Source organism: Pristiophorus japonicus, chromosome 2, assembly GCF_044704955.1.
Source record: "Pristiophorus japonicus isolate sPriJap1 chromosome 2, sPriJap1.hap1, whole genome shotgun sequence".
NCBI classification, from domain to species: domain Eukaryota; kingdom Metazoa; phylum Chordata; class Chondrichthyes; family Pristiophoridae; genus Pristiophorus; species Pristiophorus japonicus.
This window is the reverse complement of record NC_091978.1, coordinates 307,305,328-307,327,315: the sequence shown is the minus strand read 5'-3', so window position 1 is coordinate 307,327,315 and position 21,988 is coordinate 307,305,328. Positions and strand designations below refer to the sequence as shown.

The window sequence follows — 21,988 nt, the reverse complement described above, 5'->3', positions numbered from 1 at the left end:
CAACATTTTTGGCGTGGAAGCAAGTCATCCTCGTTTCGAGGGACTGCCTATGAGTCTCTCACCTTTCACAAAATATTCTGCTTTTCCATTCTTCCTACCAAAGTGAATAATTTCATATTTCTCCACATTATACTCCATCTACCATGTTCTTGCCCACTCACTTAACCTGTCCATATCCTTTTGCAGACTCTTTATATCCTCCTCACAGCTTACTTTCCCACCTAGCTTTGTATCATCAGCAAACTTGGCTACATTACATTCGGTCCCCTCATCTTAGTCATTGATATAAATTGTAAATAGCTGCAGCCCAAGCATTGATCCTTGAAGCACTCCACTTGCTACACTGTGCCATCCCGAAAATTACCAGTTTATTCCTACTCTGTTTTCTGTCTGTTAACCAATCCTCAATGCAAGCTAACATATTACCCCAATCCCATGTGCTCTAATTTTGTGTAACAACCTCTTGTGTGGCAACTTGTCAAATGCCTTTTGAAAATTGACATGTAAATTCTGCAAATGCAAATGCAACATTAGCTGTAACTATATACCTGCTAAATGTTTTTGTCAATATTAGCTTGACATTTATGTAAGTATGAGGTATAATTTCTGGCCCGTGCTGTTGTACTTATTGTGGCCATATTAAATTCCTCTGTGCTTTTTTAATGCAGGCATTATCTGGCACAAAGGGTAAAACACTATATTAGATATCACTCCTGTAAGCGATCTGCACATTTTACTTTTTGTCCACATTGTCTAATATCTAATTGTACAATAGTATAATCAAGGGCTGTAACACTGATCTGAACTGGATATTGTGTCTTTCACAGCAGTGCGTCTCCAATTTTTCCCAAGGCTGACTGAGAAGCAGTTAGTGAGACAAGGCCAGATATGAAATGTTCAGCTGCTTTATTTACAGACATCTAGTGAAAGTACACTGCAATAGTCAAAGCAAATTCCACCTATTTCACTGAATCTCTCTCTTCTCCTTCAAAAATGGGCTTACCTATTTGTTTATGGCCAGCTGTATTTTATCTGCGAGATCTGGGCACCAAGGCTGGTGCTCACAGTCTCTTGTTTAAAGAATGCCTGACTGTCTCCTAGGGTTGCTAGCCTTCCTGCAGTCTCCAAGAATTAATGATTACTTTCCAAGACCTTGCTGCAAGCCAAGAGAAAAATCATGGGGGCATTATAAACAACTGTGGTTTGTTCATTTTCTTTGAACGTTTTTGCTTATTAGTTACAAAAATATTGGAGAATATTGGCCAATATTTATCCCTTAGCCAGCACTACTAAAACACATTATTTGGTCATTATCACATTGCTGTTTGTGGGAGCTTGCTGTGTGCAAATTGGCTGCTGCATTTCCTACATTACAACAGTGACTACACTCATTAGCTGTAAAGTGCTTTGAGACATCCGGTGGTTGTGAAAGGCGTCATAAATGCAAGTCTTTCTTTGGTTCTTTATCCCTTAATATGCTTGCCCAACAAAAATCTATCAATCTCCGTTTTGAAATTTTCAAGTGACCTAGCCTCAACAGCCTTTTTGGGGAAATTGTTCCAGATTTCCACTCTCCTTGTGAGGCCTAGCTCTAATTTTAAGTTTATGCCTCCTTGTTCAGGATTCCCCCACCAGAGCAAATAGTTTCTATCGATGCAATTTTATCAAATCCTTTAATCATTTTAAACGTCTCAATAATGTCACCTTTTAATCTTCTACATTCACGGAAATACAAGCTTACTCTATGCAAACTGTCCTCATAATTGAACCCATTTAGTTGAAATATCACTCCAATTGAGCAAGTAGCATATGCTAATAGGCAATCTGCCTCTCCCAAGGGGGTTGCACTTAAGTAGCCTAACACACTTCGGTTAAACGCGGAAGCTGGCGGGTTGTAGCCGACTTCCTGAAGCACTTATATTTTATGCTATTTGTCGTCGTTGTCTACCTGTAGTTACTTTCAGGGAATTGTATTTTTAAACCTCAAGCCTCTCTTGATCTACGCCATCAAGTGTTTTTTCATTAAGTAATTTCATTTTTTTTTACTCTCAAATCTATTCCCTCACATTTAACCACATTAAATTGCATTTGTCCATTCCCCTAACCCATGTATGTTTTCCTTTATGTACAATAATTACTGTGTAAAACAGACACTTAAATGCAAGTTCATTCTTTGATCAGTTTTATGTAATGCCTCAGGATGGTCCAACGCACCTTATAGCCAATGAAGTATTTTTGAAGTGTAGTGACTAATGTAGGATTATACGTCTAGTTTCAAAGGGCCCAAGTTTCCACACGATAAAAAACGGGCGCCCCTCCGAGCTGGGTGCCCGTTTTTCGCGCCTAAAACGGCGCCTAAAAAAAAGAATCGCGATTCTGGAGCGTTCTGCAGCTCCTTGTCTGCCTGGCGCAGTGCCCAGAGGGGCGGAGCCTACACTCGCGCCGATTTTGTAAGTGGGAGGGGGCGGGTACTATTTAAATTAGTATTTTTCCTGCCGGCAACTCTGCGCGTGCGCGTTGGAGCGTTCGCGCATGCTCAGTAAGAAAAAAACATTGGCACTCGGCCATTTTTGTAGTTCTTTGTAGCTGTTTAATTTTTGAACATTTCTTTAATAAAAGCACATTGCCATCAGCACATCTCACTGCAGCCTTCTCACTGTCTCCTTCCGCCCCCCCGCCCCCCCCCCCCCCCCCCGCGGGAAGAACGGGCGCCTCCTCTCCCCCCCCCGCGGGAAAGAACGGGCGCTTCCTCTCCCCTCCCCTCCCCACCCCGCGGGCAGAACGGGCACCTCCTACCCCCCCGCGGGAAGAACGGGTGCCTCAGGCTGACTGCAGAATTCTCCGTGCCTGAAGCACTTTCACACAGGTTCATTTAATCTTTTATTTGCTTAGAAATGTTTATTCAGGTTGGATTTATTTGTATAATATTTGTAGAAGTATAAATAAGGATTTATTGTAGAATTTAATGAGTTCCCTTCCCCCCCCTCCCCCCCCCACCTCGTTCTGGACACCTAATTTGTAACCTGCGCCTAATTTTTTAATGTGTAGAACAGGTTTTTTCAGTTCTACAAAAATCTTCACTTGCTCCATTCTACTTTAGTTTGGAGTACGTTTTCACTGTGGAAACTTTGAAATCAGGCGTCAGTGGCCGGACACGCCCCCTTTTGAAGAAAAAATTCTGTTCCAAAGTAGAACTGTTCTACCTGACTCGAACTGCAGAAAAAAAAATGTGGAGAATTGCGATTTCTAAGATAGTCCGTTCTCCACCAGTTGCTCCTAAAAATCAGGCGCAAATCATGTGGAAACTTGGGCCCATAATTCCTGAAAGTTCTGTTTCCTATTTTAGTTCAGTGTACAGGAGCTCAATGCAGCTGGAAATGCTAATACATTCAAGAAATGGAGCCACTGTGTTGTGTTGAGGGACGGATTAATTGCAAGGAGCTCATCAGATTTAATGGACAGTATTTTATTTTCTCCCATAGGAAACAACATACTAATTTGAAGCTTCTCTGTGATTAGATTTGCCTCAATGAGTTTTGACATGCTAGATTTAAAAAAAAAAAATCTAATTTGTGCAAATATTTCTCTATGTAGATACAGTGAAGAAGTTATGATGCAGAAGCTATTGGAATGGGGTCCTTTAGTGGCAGTTGTAGATGCAGTCAGCTGGCAGGACTATCTTGGTGGCATTATACAGCATCACTGTTCCGAAGAAAAATCGAACCATGCAGTACTGATCACTGGTTATGACAAGACAGGTAAGTGAAATGTAATTTCATAACTGAAATTCCTATATTTCAGTTTATTGATATGGAACCATTTTGATTAAAACATGCAAGTTGCTTCCCATTTAGAGGTTGCAGTTCTGATTTAAAACTAAATCATAATAGAGAGGCCCCTATTATGTAAAAGCTCAGTATCTTTGCAATGTTCTTAGTTGCTTCTCGAATTTTCTACATCTGATTTAAATGCTTCCCATGATTTAAATCAGATGTCAGAAATTAGGTAGCCAACGAAGAACATTACTAAGATACTGATGTTTTACATAATAGGGGCCTCCCTGTACAATTATGGGAAGCATTTATTGTGAAGTTCAGCACTGAAACCACAATAGTCCTGGTTTCTTCAGCATACAAATTAAGAGTATCTCCAGTTACCTACAGAAACACAGGATTTACAGGAAAGAAAATTCTGGAAACTGTTTTTAGGATTCTTCCAGAACAATTGAACCTGAGCTTGAAGGGGGGTAAATTTAAAACTAATCTCCAGAAACAGAGGGGGGGATTTTATCCTGCAGGAGGATGTGGGTTTGGGTGTGGTATTAAAACCAGGAAAAATGTGAGCTGTCGGAAAGTCGGCTCTAACCCGCCAACTTTCGCGTTTACTCAAGTATGTTAGGCTGCATATGCGCAACTCCCTCGGACGAGACAGGTTGCCGAATAACATATGCTAATCACTCAATTGGAGTGATATTTCAACTTATTTTCAAATTCAACGACGGATCACTGGTTTCCCGGGCTTCCTGAAACTCGCTAGTGAAGGCAAGGTGAGAAGACAACGGCAATTGAGGGGGCTGAATCAAGCTCATGGAACTACTGCAATAAATACTCGGTGCTCACAGCTGCTTTCTTAGATGCTCATGGGGAAGGGTTTTTTCACAGTATTTTTACTGAGAGCAGATTACTACATGTTGGACGTTTCCTGAATCACATCAGAACTGGCGGCGCTTAGGTTGTCTTAGATTGGACCTCAGACAAGAAGCAATACGACCAGCACCAGCAGCCTGCTCTTGATAGACCTGTAGCTAGACAAGAGAGAGGGGAGCGGCGGAGAGGGGAGCGGCAGAGAGGGAAGAGGGGCGGAAAGGGGAGTGGCAGAGAGGGGAGCAGCTCGCAGGAGGCACTCCCTGCGACACACAGTATTTAAGTACTGTGTTCCTTGACATGTCATGAGAGCAGTGTCTCAGGAGTCTCAGAATGTCACGTCTGGTGGTGGGAGACATCTGCAGTCTCCCAGAAGAAGACATGCTGCCTGCTGGACCTGGTGGCCATGTGTTACCATTGACTGTTAAAGTCACCACATCAACATTTTAGCCTCTGGATCCTTCCAGGGCTCTGCAGGAGACACATCCAGGATCCCCCAGTTGGCAGCCTACAAATACATAAGACAGGTAACTGATGACTTGTTTGCCTGGGTCGGCAATTGTGTCAAGTGCACCTGCGATGACGTCAGACATATCTGGAGGCGCCCTTCAGTACGCACAGCCAGGGTGTTCAGAATGGTCGGTGTGTTCAGCGCAGCAGCGAGGCTTGGACCTGCAGCAGGAACAAGGCGCAGAACTCAATTCCTCTTTGGAAGAATACAAGGAGTAGGAAGACGAAGATGATGAGGTGGAGGAAGGTGAAGAAGGCACTGCAGCACAAGCTGCTCATATTGCTGCCAGGGATGCCCTTATTAATGCAAGGTTCACTTGGGTTGCACAAGTGGACCGATGTCAGAAGCACATTCAATTGCCGCTCTTCCTGATATGCCACTGACACAAAGCAGTCATGCAAACAGCCCTTGCACAACCTTCCATTGGTCCCCATCCATGCATGTCTTTCCATTCATCATTAAGCAAGTCAAAAGGCGACTTGCTACCCACCAACCAAGAATAGGAAAGATGGGAAAGTGGTACAAAAAATAAACTTGATGGAGTGGAAATTTGGTCTTCTGCTGCCCCTCTTAGCGCCCCGGAGGTGCGGCAATGGCAGCGGAAAGCACGAGCGCCCAGGCAGCCAGCTTTCCGTGCCCCGCCGTGACATTTGGTGTCGGTATCGACGGGGCATGGAGCAGTACCGCCTGGGAGACGTGAGCCGGTATGCAACACCCTGGTTGCGACATCGGCTGGACTTTTGGTTGCTACCTGACCCATAGCACCCCTTAGCCCGCCCTGGTAGGAATGTCTGTGAAAGCTGGCGGTCCGAGCTGTAGCGGCTGCAGTGAGGTAAGTAATGCCGACCTCAGGTAAGTGTGATTGTTTTTTTAAATATTGGGGGGGGGAACGATTTATGTTATGGTGGCGTGAGCTATGTATTGAGAATGTTTTGGGTTTTTTTTCAGGTTATTTTTCCTCCCCCAGGCCTCTGTTATGGCGCTTCGATTTTCCCTTGCTCAGCCGGACTAATGCTCTAAATGAGGTGTGCAATGCCTCCCCGCACCAAACTCCAGGCCCAGCTGATGAATTTTGCAGCAGCAGATGCAAACCATTTGCCGGCGCAAAATTTACCACTCTTAGGGGACACCACCCCAACTGAGGTGCGACCGAATTTCCACCCCAATATATGCTTTAACTAAACAACAGAAACTAAATTCTGGAATTTTTTGAGGATGTTTCCAGTAAAGTGAACAAAGGAGAACCAGTTGATGTGGTATATTTGGACTTTCAGAAGGCTTTCGACAAGGTCCCACACAAGAGATTAATGTGCAAAGTTAAAGCACATGGGATTGGGGGTAGTGTGCTGACATGGATTGAGAACTGGTTGTCAGACAGGAAGCAAAGAGTAGGAGTAAATGGGTACTTTTCAGAATGGCAGGCAGTGACTAGTGGGGTACCGCAAGGTTCTGTGCTGGGGCCCCAGCTGTTTACATTGTACATTAATGATTTAGACAAGGGTATTAAATGCAGTATCTCCAAATTTGCGGATGACACTAAGTTGGGTGGCAGTGTGAGCTGCGAGGAGGAAGCTATGAGGCTGCAGAGCGACTTGGATAGGTTAGGTGAGTGGGCAAATGCATGGCAGATGAAGTATAATGTGGATAAATGTGAGGTTATCCACTTTGGTGGTAAAAACAGAGAGACAGACTATTATCTGAATGGTGACAGATTAGGAAAAGGGAAGGTGCAACGAGACCTGGGTGTCATGGTACATCAGTCATTGAAGGTTGGCATGCAGGTACAGTAAGCGGTTAAGAAAGCAAATGGCATGTTGGCCTTCATATCGAGGGGATTTGAGTACAGAAGCAGGGAGGTGTTGCTACAGTTGTACAGGGCCTTGGTGAGGCCACACCTGGAGTATTGTGTACAGTTTTGGTCTCCTAACCTGAGGACGGACATTCTTGCTATTGAGGGAGTGCAGCGAAGGTTCACCAGACTGATTCCCGGGATGGCGGGACTGACCTAAAAAGAACGACTGGATCAACTGGGCTTGTATTCACTGGAGTTCAGAAGAATGAGAGGGGACCTCATAGAAACATTTAAAATTCTGACGGGGTTAGACAGGTTAGATGCAGGAAGAATGTTCCCAATGTTGGGGAAGTCCAGAACCAGAGGTCACAGTCTAAGGATAAGGGGTAAGCCATTTAGGACCGAGATGCGGAGGAACTTCTTCACCCAGAGAGTGGTGAACCTGTGGAATTCTCTACCACAGAAAGTTGTTGAGGCCAATTCACTAAATATATTCAAAAAGGAGTTAGATGAGGTCCATACTACTAGGGGGATCAAGGGGTATGGCGAGAAAGCAGGAATGGGGTACTGAAGTTGAATGTTCAGCCATGAACTCATTGAATGGCGGTGCAGGCTAGAAGGGCCGAATGGCCTACTCCTGCACCTATTTTCTATGTTTCTATGTTTCTATTTAGGACCGAGATGAGGAGAAACTTCTTCACCCAGAGAGTGGTGAACCTGTGGAATTCTCTACCACAGAAAGTAGTTGAGGCCAATTCACTAAATATATTCAAAATGGAGTTAGATGAAGTCCTTACTACTCGGGGATCAAGGGTTATGGCGAGAAAGCAGGAAGAGGGTACTGAAGTTTCATGTTCAGCCATGAACTCATTGAATGGCGGTGCAGGCTAGAAGGGCTGAATGGCCTGTTCCTGCTCCTATTTTCTATGTTTCTATGTTTCTATGTAAACAATGTTACATTTTAGCATACACCCATGTGCCTACCCTTTGTACAACTAACTACGAAGCATTCCTCTTCCTTTTCATTTTCTTTCCTCGCCTATGTGGTGCAACACCTGTGGCATGAACACAACTGGAGACAGGCTGCTCGGATCCCTGCTCTGACTGCTGAGATGCTGTTGGTCGACGACCGCTGGGTTTTGGAGCCCTTGAGGGCACTGCCAAAGATTGCTCCACCTGCAGCTGTGCAGGGGCAGACTGGGCCATTGGGACACGAGATAGCATACTGGGGGGGGGGGGCATCGGGAACGAAGTGAAGTGGAGTCCCCATTCCATGTCCCCTTTCGCCATCATCCTTCACATGGCCCAGCTGCATTTCATAGCTACCGCTCTGCTTGAGAGTGCTTTGGTGCAGATCAGTGCGGCGCAGTGAGACCAAGACTGAGGTATCTGTCATCCTATTTAAGGTGGGTAGATATGTTAGCATCCAGAGTCTGCATGGTTGTGATCAACGGGTGCATGGACTCATTGGATTGAAGCATTCGATGTTCTACGGAGCTAGCCACTCGATCCTTGGAAGAACACATCATCCCAATGCTCTACGAAATCAACTCACTCATGCATGAGGCATTCGCCTCCTTTGTCTCTGTAATCATAGTTGGCATGCTTGGAAAGCCAATAAGTACATTGCACATTCTCTGCTGCTGCTCAATGATTCTCCTTTTCATCCACAACCCCTGGGATACAGTGTCTGTGTCCAGTTGAGCAGAGCTTGGAGAGGGCTGCACCCTCCGACGCAGACTCTCCTCTTCTGGCCAGCCACCACCATCTGCTCTTGCTCACTTGTAATGTGTGAGTCAGCAGATGAGAACCCAATTATGTCTAAATGGTCCCACCAAAGTGTGAGATCCCCAAAGATCGATCCTTGGCCCGCTCCTATTTCTCATCTATATCTGCCCCTCGGCAAATTCATCCGAAAACATAGTGTGAGTTTCCACAGGTACGCTGACAATACCCAGCTCTACCTCACCACTACCTCTCTCGATCCGTCTACTGCCTCTAAATTGTCAGACTATTTGCCCAACATCCAGTACTGGATGAGCAGAGATTTCCTCCAAATAAATATTGGGAAGACCGAAGCTATTGTCTTCAGTCCCCGCCACACACTCCGTTCCCTAACCACTGATTCCATCTCTCTCCCTGGCAACTGTCTTGAGGCTTGGTGTCATATTTGGCCCTGAGATGAGCTTCCGACCACATATCTACTCCCATCATTAAAACCTCCTATTTCCATCTCCGGAACGTCGCCCCTGCTTGAGCTCATCTGCTGCGGAAGCCCTCATTATTGCCTTTGTTGCCTCTAGCTTCTGACCAGATATCCACGCCATCACTAAAACCGCCTATTCCTATCTCAGGAACATCACCCAACTTCACACCTGCCTCAGCTCATCTGCTGCGGAAACCCTCATCCATACCTTTGTTACTTCTAGTCTTGTCTATTCCAATGCACTCCTGGCTCGCCTCCCACGTTCTACGCTCCGTAAACTTGACGTCATCCAAAACTCTGCTGCCTGTGTCCTAACTCGAACTAAGTCCCGTTCACACTGCCCCTGTGTTCGCTGACCTACATTAAGCAATTTTAAAGTTCTCATCGTTATTTTGAAATCCCTGCATGTTTCACCCCTCCCTATTTCTATAATCTCCTGCCCTACAACCGTCCGAGATATCTACTCTCCTCTAATTCTGGTCTCTTGAGCATCCTCTATTTTCATTGCTCCACCAATGGTGGTTGTGCCTTCAGTTACCAAGGCCCTATGCTCTGGAATTCCCTCACTCTACCTTTCAGCCTCTCTCCTTGGAGACGCTCCTTAAAACCTTCCTTTTTGACCAAGAGCTGCCTTAATATCTCCTTATGTGGCTCAGTGTCAATGTTTTACAATGCTCCTGTGAAGCACCTTGGGATGTTTTATTACGTTAAAGGCACTATATAAATACAATTTGTTGCGTATCTGAGCTGGAGCATGGAATCCATGAGTCCTATGACGCTGCACCCTCAGAGGGAATCAGCTCCTCTGAATAATCAGCGTCTGCGACCTCCTCCCGACTTCTGCTGCACGCATGAAGGTCCAGTCGAAGATAAAAGACGTGAATTAGTCCTGGCAAGGTAAGAATGTGGCAAGTTATCATCATGAAGATGATCATATTTCACTCGCTGTTGAAATCAAGTCAATATGACAGTGCTATATGATATGTGGGTCTCTGCATGATAATTATGTCACCAGTTGGCTGGGAGCTTCCCATCTCCAATGGGTAAGGATGCCAAAACACCACTGACCTCCAGCGAATCCTCCTCTGCATTTATGTGCTGGCAAATCTGCAGAAGCACACCTCTGGTTCTCTCCCTCTCACTCGTGTTCGGTGCTCTTTTTCCTGCAACAAGGGAAAGAACAGACCTGTGATTGAGAGTAACGGCATGTGTTCACCCAATGGATGGAGAGCAATTGGTGAGGGTGACTGACGGAAAGGCATAAAATTACATGAGGACGATGGTGAGTGGAAGTGGTGCATGGATAGATGGGGATGTGGGGAAGTGCTTAGAAAGAGAAGGATGGGTGTGTGCAAGGTAAGTGGATGTGAGAAGTGATGTGATGGAGTAGGCTTGCGAAGGCAAAGTGAGGGGTTGGGGTGATGTGCACAGCAGGATGTAGGTGAATGTGCAACTGTACTCGCCTTTCCTGACTTGCTTAGGTCATTAAAGCACTTCCTGCACTGAATCCATGGCACTGACCTCTTGCTGCTGACCTTGGCCACCTCCAACCACGCCTTCCTGGTGTCAGCCACAGGTTTCTTCCTCCCACTGCTGGGGAAGAAAGTGGGATAGAAATTTGGCTCCGTAGCACCCAATTTTTTGCGCGACGGGTGCCATTTTCTGTCAAAAATCGCATCCACGCACACGTGTCGACTTCTGGTATGGACCATGCCAGGCACCATTTTGGTGAGGGCGGTAGGGCCAGCGTTAGAAGGGTGCGCTGGAAGTATGTACGGTCAGAAGATTGTGATGTCAATCAGTGTGCAATGCTAATTTGATGCCAGCACTGCCATTTCGATCCTCAAACTTGTGTTAACCTCGCACAGCTGAACATGTGTCCAGCAGGAGCAAGGACCCCCACCAACAATATTTAAAGGGATCATCAACCACACTCAGGTTAATTGCTAATTAATTTCTACTGGCTCTGTGGAAATTTTGTAGAAGTATTTGGTGCTTTCCAGTATTGTTTAATGTTGGTGGGGTGACAGGGAGTGGTGCTGCACATGGAGAAGGGCTTGGTTCTGACTTTTAAGGGTTCTGGTCAGACCACTTGCTCCCAGTCATGGTTGCTCTAATCCCCCTTGGCCTGCAGCATGATGGGGAGCGGGAGCAGAGGCAATGAAGAAGTGTACAAGCTTCTTGCAAAGGGAGGAACATAAGAATTAGGAACAGGAGTAGGCCATCTAGCCCCTCGAGCCTGCTCCGCCATTCAACAAGATCATGGCTGATCTGGCCGTGGACTCAGCTCCACTTACCCGCCCGCTCCCCGTAACCCTTAATTCCTCCATGGAGGAGGTGGGAAAGCAGGAAGAGGAGGAACGGAGGAGGCAACCAGCACATCCTGTCTCCGGACAGGCTGCCACCTCATTCGACCATGCTTCCACGGAACACAACCCCAAATCCCCATCCTACTCGGTCACTGACTGGCTGATGGGCAACAACAAGGAAACTGGCGAACTAGCGAAGTGGCAGTGGTGGGAGGATGAATATGATCATCCTGAGAGAGGGCAGCAGGTTCGTGCTCCACGTAGCCAGTGCTACTCCCCCAGGGTGGCACCTCAGCAATACTAATAATCTGTTGGCACACAGATTGCTGAACTGCCGTGACAGTCTGCAAGCCCCTTTCAACACTGGTAACCACAGCCACGATGGCAGCAAGCTGAGCCTGCATGAGAGCAGTCTGAGCTTGCATGACAGGAGTCAAAGCTTCCACTGCAGCACTCAGACATTGGGCCCAATTTCCCCAACCCCTTTTTTCAGCGCACTTACCTTAAATGCGCCGACTTTGCGCGCTGGAAACGGCGCCGAAAAAAGTAGCCCCATCCTGCCCGCTCCGCCGAGTCTCCGGTGTCCTGATTTACCTCAACTGTTAAAGTTTACTGCCTTTATTGTTAGCAACCCTACCATTAGATACCTTTCATAGAAACATAGAAAATAGGAGCAGGAGCAGGCCATTCAGCCCTTCTAGCCTGCACCGCCATTCAATGAGTTCATGGCTGAACATGAAACTTCAGTACCCCCTTCCTGCTTTCACGCCATACCCCTTGATCCCCCGAGTAATAAGGACTTCATCTAACTCCCTTTTGAATATATTTAGTGAATTGGCCTCAACTACTTTCTGTGGTAGAGAATTCCACAGGTTCACCACTCTCTGGGTGAAGAAGTTTCTCCTTATCTCGGTCCTAAATGGCTTACCCCTTATCCTTAGACTGTGACCCCTGGTTCTGGACTTCCCCAACATTGGGAACATTCTTCCTGCATCCAACCTGTCCAAACCCGTCAGAATTTTAAACGTTTCTATGAGGTCCCCTCTCACTCTTCTGAACTCCAGTGAATACAAGCCCAGTTGATCCAGTCTTTCTTGATAGGTCAGTCCCACCATCCCGGGAATCAGTCTGGTGAATCTTCGCTGCACTCCCTCAATAGCAAGAATGTCCTTCCTCAAGTTAGGAGACCAAAACTGTACACAATACTCCAGGTGTGGCCTCACCAAGGCCCTGTACAACAGTAGCAACACCTCCCTGCCCCTGTACTCAAATCCCCTCGCTATGAAGGCCAACATGCCATTTGCTTTCTTAACCGCCTGCTGTACCTGCATGCCAACCTTCAATGACTGATGTACCATGACACCCAGGTCTCGTTGCACCTTCCCTTTTCCTAATCTGTCACCATTCAGATAATAGTCTGTCTCTCTGTTTTTACCACCAAAGTGGATAACCTCACATTTATCCACATTATACTTCATCTGCCACGCATTTGCCCACTCACCTAACCTATCCAAGTCACTCTGCAGCCTCATAGCATCCTCCTCGCAGCTCACACTGCCACCCAACTTAGTGTCATCCGCAAATTTGGAGATACTACATTTAATCCCCTCGTCTAAATCATTAATGTACAATGTAAACAGCTGGGGCCCCAGCACAGAACCCTGCGGTACCCCACTAGTCACTGCCTGCCATTCCGAAAAGTACCCATTTACTCCTACTCTTTGCTTCCTGTCTGACAACCAGTTCTCAATCCACGTCAGCACACTACCCCAATCCCATGTGCTTTAACTTTGCACATTAATCTCCTGTGTGGGACCTTGTCGAAAGCCTTCTGAAAGTCCAAATATACCACATCAACTGGTACTCCTTTGTCCACTTTATTGGAAACATCCTCAAAAAATTCCAGAAGATTTGTCAAGCATGAATTCCCTTTCACAAATCCATGCTGACTTGGACCTATCATGTCACCATTTTCCAAATGCGCTGCTTATGACATCCTTAATAATTGATTCCATAATTTTACCCACTACTGAGGTCAGGCTGACCGGTCCATAATTCCCTGCTTTCTCTCTCCCTCCTTTTTTAAAAAGTGGAGTTACATTGGCTACCCTCCACTCGATAGGAACTGATCCAGAGTCAATGGAATGTTGGAAAATGACTGTCAATGAATCCGCTATTTCCAAGGCCACCTCCTTAAGTACTCTGGGATGCAGTCCATCAGGCCCTGGGGATTTATTGGCCTTCAATCCCATCAATTTCCCCAACACAATTTCCCGACTAATAAAGATTTCCCTCAGTTCCTCCTCCATACTAGACCCTCTGACCCCTTTTATATCCGGAAGGTTGTTTGTGTCCTCCTTAGTGAATACTGAACCAAAGTACTTGTTCAATTGGTCTGCCATTTCTTTGTTCCCCGTTATGACTTCCCCTGATTCTGACTGCAGGGGACCTACGTTTGTCTTTACTAACCTTTTTCTCTTTACATACCTATAGAAACTTTTGCAATCCGCCTTAATGTTCCCTGCAAGCTACTTCTCGTACTCCATTTTCCCTGCCCTAATCAAACCCTTTGTCCTCCTCTGCTGAGTTCTAAATTTCTCCCAGTCCCCAGGTTCGCTGCTATTTCTGGCCAATTTGTATGTCATTTCCTTGGCTTTAATACTATCCCTGATTTCCCTAGATAGCCACGGTTGAGCCACCTTCCCTTTTTTATTTTTACGCCAGACAGGAATGTACAATTGTTGTAATTCATCCATGCGGTCTCTAAATGTCTGCCATTGCCCATCCACAGTCAACCCCTTAAGTATCATTAGCCAATCTATCTTAGCCAATTCATGCCTCATACCTTCAAAGTTACCCTTCTTTAAGTTCTGGACCATGGTCTCTGAATTAACTGTTTCATTCTCCATCCTAATGCAGAATTCCACCATATTATGGTCACTCTTCCCCAAGGGGCCTCGCACAATGAGATTGCTAATTAATCCTCTCTCATTACACAACACCCAGTCTAAGATGGCCTCCCCCCTAGTTGGTTCCTCGACATATTGGTCTAGAAAACCATCCCTTATGCACTCCAGGAAATCCTCCTCCACCGTATTGCTTCCAGTTTGGCTATTTATTTTTATTGGTCTGTAGATATTATACATTCTGTGGAATTTGAGCTTAAATAATTGATAGCCATACTACAGGAACGGCAAAAGTTTTCAGGAATTTCATTGTTAAGATAGTGTCTTAAATACTGGCAGTAATGCTACCCTTAATATAATATAACATAATATAATATAAAAAAAATTTAATTCTGAAACCTGACCCCATCCCACTCACTTCCGGTTTTAACGGATGTGGGACTTCTGGTTTTAACGGAGGCGAGTTGGGGGTGGGTGGCAACCCATCGATTCTCAGAAGTTGGGTCAGTCAGTAAAATCTTTTAAGGAGGCTATGTCCCATGGAGGCCAGGGTTACCTTGGCTCGGGAATCCCGGCAGGTTAAAGGAGGGCCGAATCCATGAAGTAATTGCATTTACAGTACTGCTTGTGGGTCAGGAGGAGCAGGTGCGATTTCCCCCAGTACCCTATATTTTGAACAAGAGCAGCGGAGTTATCCCGGGTGTCCTGGCCAATATTTATCCCCCAATCAACATAACATAAAAACAAAATTATCTGGTCATTATCACATTGCTGTTTATAGGAGCTTGCTGTGCGCAAATTGGCGCATTACCCACATTACAACACTTCAAAAAGTACTTCATTGGCTCTAAAGCACTTTGAGAAGTCCAGTGGTCATGAAAGGCGCTATATAAATGTAAGTCTCTCTTTCTAAACTAACCTCTTTACAGACACGGCGATGTCCAATGCTCTCCACCCCGTAATCTCCGACTCGCCCACCCCCCATGTCCAATTCCCTCCGCGATCTTCGACTACCCCAAAACCCACAATCTCCAACTGCTCCACCCCCCACCCCTGCCTCATGTCCCACTCCCACCATCCCCTGTAATCGGCCCCACCACAACCTGCAATCTCCTACTTACATGCCATCTGCTTCCCGGCCGCTTCCCCCCCGATAGGCAGTCACTCTGTCAATTTGGCTGGCTATCTGGCGGGGAGAAAATTTACAAGACCTCCTGTAGTTCATTCCTGTAGGGTGTCCTGTCCAGAAATCCTCCACCTTTAACTCTATTAATGGTAAATATCGGGGCATCGGAATTGTTTGCTTTAAAGTAACATAAATCAAAATAGAACACTTTTTTTATATCAAAAATAATCATTAATTATCACTGATGCACAGTTGCAACTTGACCAGAATACCATCAATTCTTATTCATGGTTTTAAAAAGCTAATTTTAGTACTTATCATGATGCCTGTTTAAATTTTCAGTTTTATGTCTCATTGGCTCTGCAAATGTTTGAATACTTGATTTTACACTTAATAGTGTGTAAGCATCAGTAAAAGTATACTCTACCCACTTCAGTTCTTTATTGGATAATGCAGTGCTTTTGGAAAATGTACAGTTTTGAGTGGTATACTTGTCCTAATTCCTCATTTTAATATGGAGTTTTTAAAGCTGCTGGCCAAATAATAAATTGTTAAAATGTAATAATAAAACTGCACATTTCAAATAGTTTTCATTGAAAATAAAACTCAATTGCTTTTAATTCTAATGACATTGAAATATATTGAGCCGATCCTATGCTCCCAGAGGAGGGGCAGTATTTACAGAGAGCATATCACGGGGAATCACAGGTACAAATCCCATGATTTTCCAACCATTAATTTTTATATCACATAATTACTTACATCAACATATCTTGAAATCTCCATACTGAAGTTAGAGACAAGCATAGTACTCAATATGGAAGCAATCTTATTTAGGTTCTGCTCTGATTATGTTTGATCAGTCCTGCAATGGTTGACACTAGTGGTCTGTGGATATTGGCTTCCATGAATCAAGTTAGGCAAATGTGACATAAAAATAACATCTGGCACTTTTTTCTTGAAAACAGGTGATATTCCTTACTGGATTGTACGGAATTCATGGGGAACCAAATGGGGAATTGATGGCTATGTATACATCAAAATGGGAAAAAATGTTTGTGGTAAGTTTTCTATGCAGTGTGCAGTTCATTAAATAGAAATTTGGGGAATGTACTTTGATGAATTTTTGTAGTCAAGGCAATGAATGTTAGAATACAACATTTTCCTATTTCAGATACTCAGTACTGGATTTTCATCCTTGTTCAGTTTAGTGCCAAAAGTTGCAACAGTGTCACCCTGTTAAGAACCAGTCCAATTTTCCTCCTTCCACATCATTAAATATTCATAGTGAAGTAGAAATGCCATTGAAGCCCTCTATTGGGAGTTCATTTCAGAAGGAAGAAAACCAGATGTCACAGCAGTGTTAAACTAGCTGTAGCACCGGAAAGAGCCAAGACCTGATTTTCTTTGTTCTGTGTCAGACTTGTGGTTCTTCATGCCACCAAGTCCACAAATTAAAGACTTCATTTGACTTATGTGTCCGTGATCTGTCAAAGGAGATCCCAGCTATTTGGCCTCATGGAAAGAAGGTCTAAGAAGGACATGAGTAGGTGACCTTTGCAATGAATGCAACCCCCACACAGCTACTGACTCTGCAGGGCAGCCACCGTATCAGAAGGCAGTCCTGGCATGTAGCTGGTAGGTATTTTTAAGTTCCATATAGCAGACTTCTGTCCCTCAAATAATGGGGTTTAGTTGAGGCCTTCTTCCCCTGCTTCTCTGCTTTGAGGAAAACGAGGAACCCTATAACAGAGAGCCAGGCTGATAAGGCACCTTGGGAGGCTTCTGGCCTATCTTTTCAGGGCCTTGCGCAAATTGCCCACATCCCGAAAATTAATTTAAATAAACAGGATCTTTGTTCAAACATACAGCAACGCATCTTCTTGTAAAACCTTCTGGAGGCCATTTCTGTAACATTCTATGGCCTTCAAAAAGTATTTGTGGTCCACTACAATTTGGCTCCAATACCTCTTTTCATTAAGTATTTTTGTTGCTAGTGACCAATAGACAGTCAGGAGGGAAATGGAGTCCTGCAGCTAACCATTCCGACCAGCCTTCATTTATATGCGTGTAGAGCGTTGCAATGGGAGTAAAGGGCCGACCCCAGCAGGGAAGAGAAAAATAGCTGTTTTTAATTGCGAGAATTCAGCATTAGGGCTCAAAATGAGATTTTCCTCAATTGGCCTCTCCAAGTACATCCAAAAATGGCGGTAATCACAGGAAAATCTAGCATGTCCCAAAGTGCTTTAGAGCTAATGAAGTACTTTTGAAGTGTAGTCACTGTTGTAATGTAGGAAACATGGCAAGCAATTTGCATACAAGGTCCCACAAACAGCAATGAGATAATGACCAGATATTCTGTTTTAGTGATGTTGGTTGAAGGATAAATATTGGCAAGGACACCACGGAGAACTCTCCTGCTCTTCGTTGTACAGTGTCATGCAACCATTTATGTCCAGCTGAGAGAGCAGACGGGGGCTCGGTTTAATGTCTCATCCAAAAGACAGCACCTCCAACAATGCAGCACTCCCTCAGTACTGAACTGGAGTGGTAGCCTAGGTTTTGTGCTCATGTCTTTGGAGTGGGGCTTGAACCCACAGCCCTCTGACTCAGGTGAAAGTGCTACCAATGGGCTGAGGCTGACACCTGAGCAGTGCAGAATCAGAAATATCAGAGTAAAGCTTGCTGTACTATCCCCTCAAATTGCACCCAATTATCAACCTCAGGAAAACATTTCCATTTCACACACCACCTGTTCTTATGACCTAGTGCCAAATTAAGGATAGGTTTGTCCTTGGAGCTCTTTCCATCAGAAACTTGATTGACACTGTCCATACTTATTTCACTTGCGACCCTTACATCTGGCAGGGAAAGATCATCCCACTAATCTCAGTTGGACTTAAATCTAGGTCCAGAGGTGATAGGATAGTGTTGAACAAAGTGCATCACTCAGTTTCCCCCCCCCCCCCCCACTCTCCCCGCCATTAACACCCACCCCGGTGATGGTACTTTTAATGTAAAATACTTCCCTAAAAGGCTGTTACAGAAATCTTCAAATAAATAATGGGGCTGTACCCTCTTGCTGTTGAGAACTAGAATTGTCATCCTTTCATCTCATGCTGCAGCTCAAATGCATGCCTAAGCAGCTGGAGCATGATGATGGGAAATCTGTGACTTGACCCTTGACAGCCCAGTGCTAATCATCTGTGTCCATATAATCCCAGTTCCACAATACAAGCCATGTTGAGCTCCAAGATATCAATAAGATTTGATTCCTTTGACATGGAATCAACATCCAGGAGCAGAAAGAATGCCAATTCCATATGTCCTCAAAGCAGCTGACCAGAGAGAGATCTGTTGAATAAGTCATCTGAGCAAGTTTCTTTTCATTTTCATTTGGGTGGGAAGAAGTAGGAAAATAATTTGAAATGAAAGAATGAAGGTTATTACGAATGGGAAATACAGTTTCTCAATAAACTTCTCTCAATATTGTTTGTCTTTACTCTCCTAGGCATTGCTGATTCAGTTGCAGTAGGGATTGTGTGAGAAGAACATTGTTGTTACCTGGACATTGGTCTGTCTGCGAGACAGCCTTTTACTACCAAACGAATATGAGTCTGAGGGGTGATAATACTCGGTCTGCAGCGAAGATCGGAGAATTGGGTTGGCAGAGTGCACACCTATAAAGGGACCCACTGGATTTTCCATCCACTTAAATCAATGGAGGAGATTCATGCCGGTCCCCTTAGAGGCATGCGCTCTGACCTACCTAATTTCCCAATACCACCTGTGCTCAAGTGATCATGTTAGCCTGGACACAGGAAGGTTTCACTTTAAATGCGCTGAACCCGGCGTTAGTGGCGAGGAATCTTGCATACGTCCAGCACGCATCAGAAAATGAATCAGTGCAAAGCTCACTATTTTATGATATGCACTGACAGTAGGCAAGCTACTTCACCATGGAAAAGCCTCAGAAAATTTATACCAAGATGCCTTTGCATTGAATTAGTCAGGTATTAGCATCACTTGTCAGTATTCATAACATTTATTATCTGAGAATCCCCAAAGGTGCTTCATTGAAAATGGGGAAAACTTTTACATTATAGTTCAGTAAGTCTTGTGATTGCATCAAGTAATTTGTGCTGATATAAAATTTTATGATATTTCTTGAATATGTTCTTATACATGCCATTGTGCCAAGGAATGTGCATATTTACAATAAATGTGAAGTCCTTTAAATTTCAAAATAGTTTTCATTTGTGTTAATTTTCCATGAAGGTGTCTGATGAATAAAAGCACTTTATGGGCACCACATTTGTTGGTCTTTCTTTGTTGGGCACAGTAGATTTCCACAGAAAGAGGGAACAAAATGACAAAACTTTGCCTTGTGACGTAAAACAATGCATTAAAATTATGCTGATTAACAACGATTGTTCCCAAAATGGATTCCTTACAAACTATGATACTCCAATGCTCTTTTTTTAAAAAAAAATGTTGTTTGCCAACTTTATGTAGAATTACATGGAATATACAGCACCGAAACAGGCCATTCAGCCCAATTAGTCCATCCCGGTATTTATGCTCCACTCGAGCCTCCTCCCATCGTTCCTCATTTAACTCTATCAGCATAACCCTCTATTCTCTTCGCCATCATATGCTTATCTAGCCTCCCCTTAAATACATCTATATTATTTGCCTCAACCACTCTATGTGGTAGCAAGTTCCACATTCTCACCACTCTCTAGGTAAAGAAGATGCTTCTGAATTCCCTATTTGATTTCTTGGTGACTGTCTTAGATTGATGGCCTCTAGTTTTGCTCTTCCTCACAAATGGAAACATTCTCTTTGTATTTACTCTATCAAAACCTTTCATAATTTTAAATACCTCAATTAGGTCACCCCTCAGCCTTCTCTTTTCAAGAGAAAAGGGACCCAGTCTGTTCACCTTTCCTGATAGATCTAGCCTTGGATATCAAGGGATATGGGGATAGTGCCATGATATTGAATGGTGGAATGGCTTGAGGAGCGAAATGGCCTACTCCTGCTGCTATTTCTATCTTGAAGCCAGCTATAACTATCCATTCTGCGATTTGTGCCCTGACTCCGCATGCTCTGACCAATTTTGTGGTAGTTGAAATTCCCCATCATTATTATTCTTTGTTTTTTTACTAATTTCCCTAATTTGTTTACATGTTTCTTCCACCATCTCCCTTCCACTATTAGGTGATCTATAGACTACCCCTGTTAGTGTGATTAATCCTTTATTATCTTTTATCTCTATCCACATGATTTCTATTTCTGTCTTACTGATAGCTGTGTTACTTTTTTCTATTGCCTTTATATTATCTCTAATGCGTACACTTACTCCACCTCTCCTTTTTCCTTCTCTATATTTTCTAAATATGTTATACCCTGCAATGTTTAATTTCGGTCCTCATTTTTAACATAAGAATTGGAAGCAGGAGTAGGCCACATGGCCCCTCGAGCCTTCTCCATCATTCAACAAGATCATGGCTGATCTTCGACCTCAACTCCACTTTCCCGTCCCATCCCCATATCCCTTTGTTCCACTAGTATCCAAAAATCTATCCCTCTCCGCCTTGAATATACTCAATGACTGAGCATCCACAACTCTTTGAGGCAGATAATTCCAAAGATTCACAACCCTTTAAGTGCAGAAATTTCTCCTCATCTCAGTCTTAAAAGGCTTATCCTGAGACTAGGGCTAGAAATTCCCCAGCCTGTTGTTATTTGATAAATAACGTAATTTTAGTGAATAAATAAGAATAAAAACATCACCAGAATAAGCTTGTCGTTAAAAAAACGGCAAAAAATACAGGCCCTGGGAGGGGAGAAAACACAAAAAAAAATTGCAAAAAATCAAAAATCACAAAACATTTACAAGACCTTTAACTGAGTAAAGAATAAAAAAAAATTAAACTTTAACTTACCTTTTTTGCAGGTCTTCCTACTTTCAGATGTTTCTGAGGCTGCAACGCCTGCTTTTCTCGTATGTTTTTTTTCATCCAAGAACGGGTTCGCCGAATGGCCAAACGGTGCGTTTTTTTTTCGCGTTGCACATTGGTGATCCACTTTTCGGCGATATTTTGAAAATCCATTCTTAGACTTTGGGGAATTTTGTGCACTTCATTTTAAGAACAAAAGCACTTTTAATGCGAAAAAAATCACGGTAAAACGTGCATTAGGCTATGGAAATTCTAGCCCTTGGTCCCTTATTTCTAGACACTCCAGCCAGGAGAAACAATCACAGCATCTATTTTATCAATCCCCCTCAGAATCCTATATGTTTCAATGAGATTCACCTCTACAGTGGCAATGTTAGTACCTCTTAAATAGACACACACATCTTTCAGGTAAGTTTGGATTTAAGCATTTGGACTGGGTTTCTTTTGATTTTATTGTAGTAATGGCTTGCTGCAATAGATGATAAAAGTTTTTTTAAGTCTGTAGGGTGTGCTGTTGGATGCATGCAAG

The 21,988-nt window shown here is 44.1% G+C and overlaps 1 protein-coding gene across 1 annotated transcript in view; it reads left to right on the top strand.

Annotated features, from left to right (window-relative positions):
- ctso (cathepsin O) overlaps positions 1–19,808 on the top strand; it is an 86,012-nt gene extending 66,204 nt beyond the window's left edge. Inside the window, exons 6-8 of the mRNA XM_070865243.1 lie at positions 3,595–3,758; positions 16,462–16,554; positions 19,005–19,808. Of these exons, the coding sequence (XP_070721344.1) occupies positions 3,595–3,758; positions 16,462–16,554; positions 19,005–19,039 (292 nt within the window). The 3' untranslated portion in view covers positions 19,040–19,808. The remainder of the gene's footprint in view (positions 1–3,594; positions 3,759–16,461; positions 16,555–19,004) is intronic.
- The last annotated feature ends 2,180 nt before the right edge of the window (positions 19,809–21,988 follow it).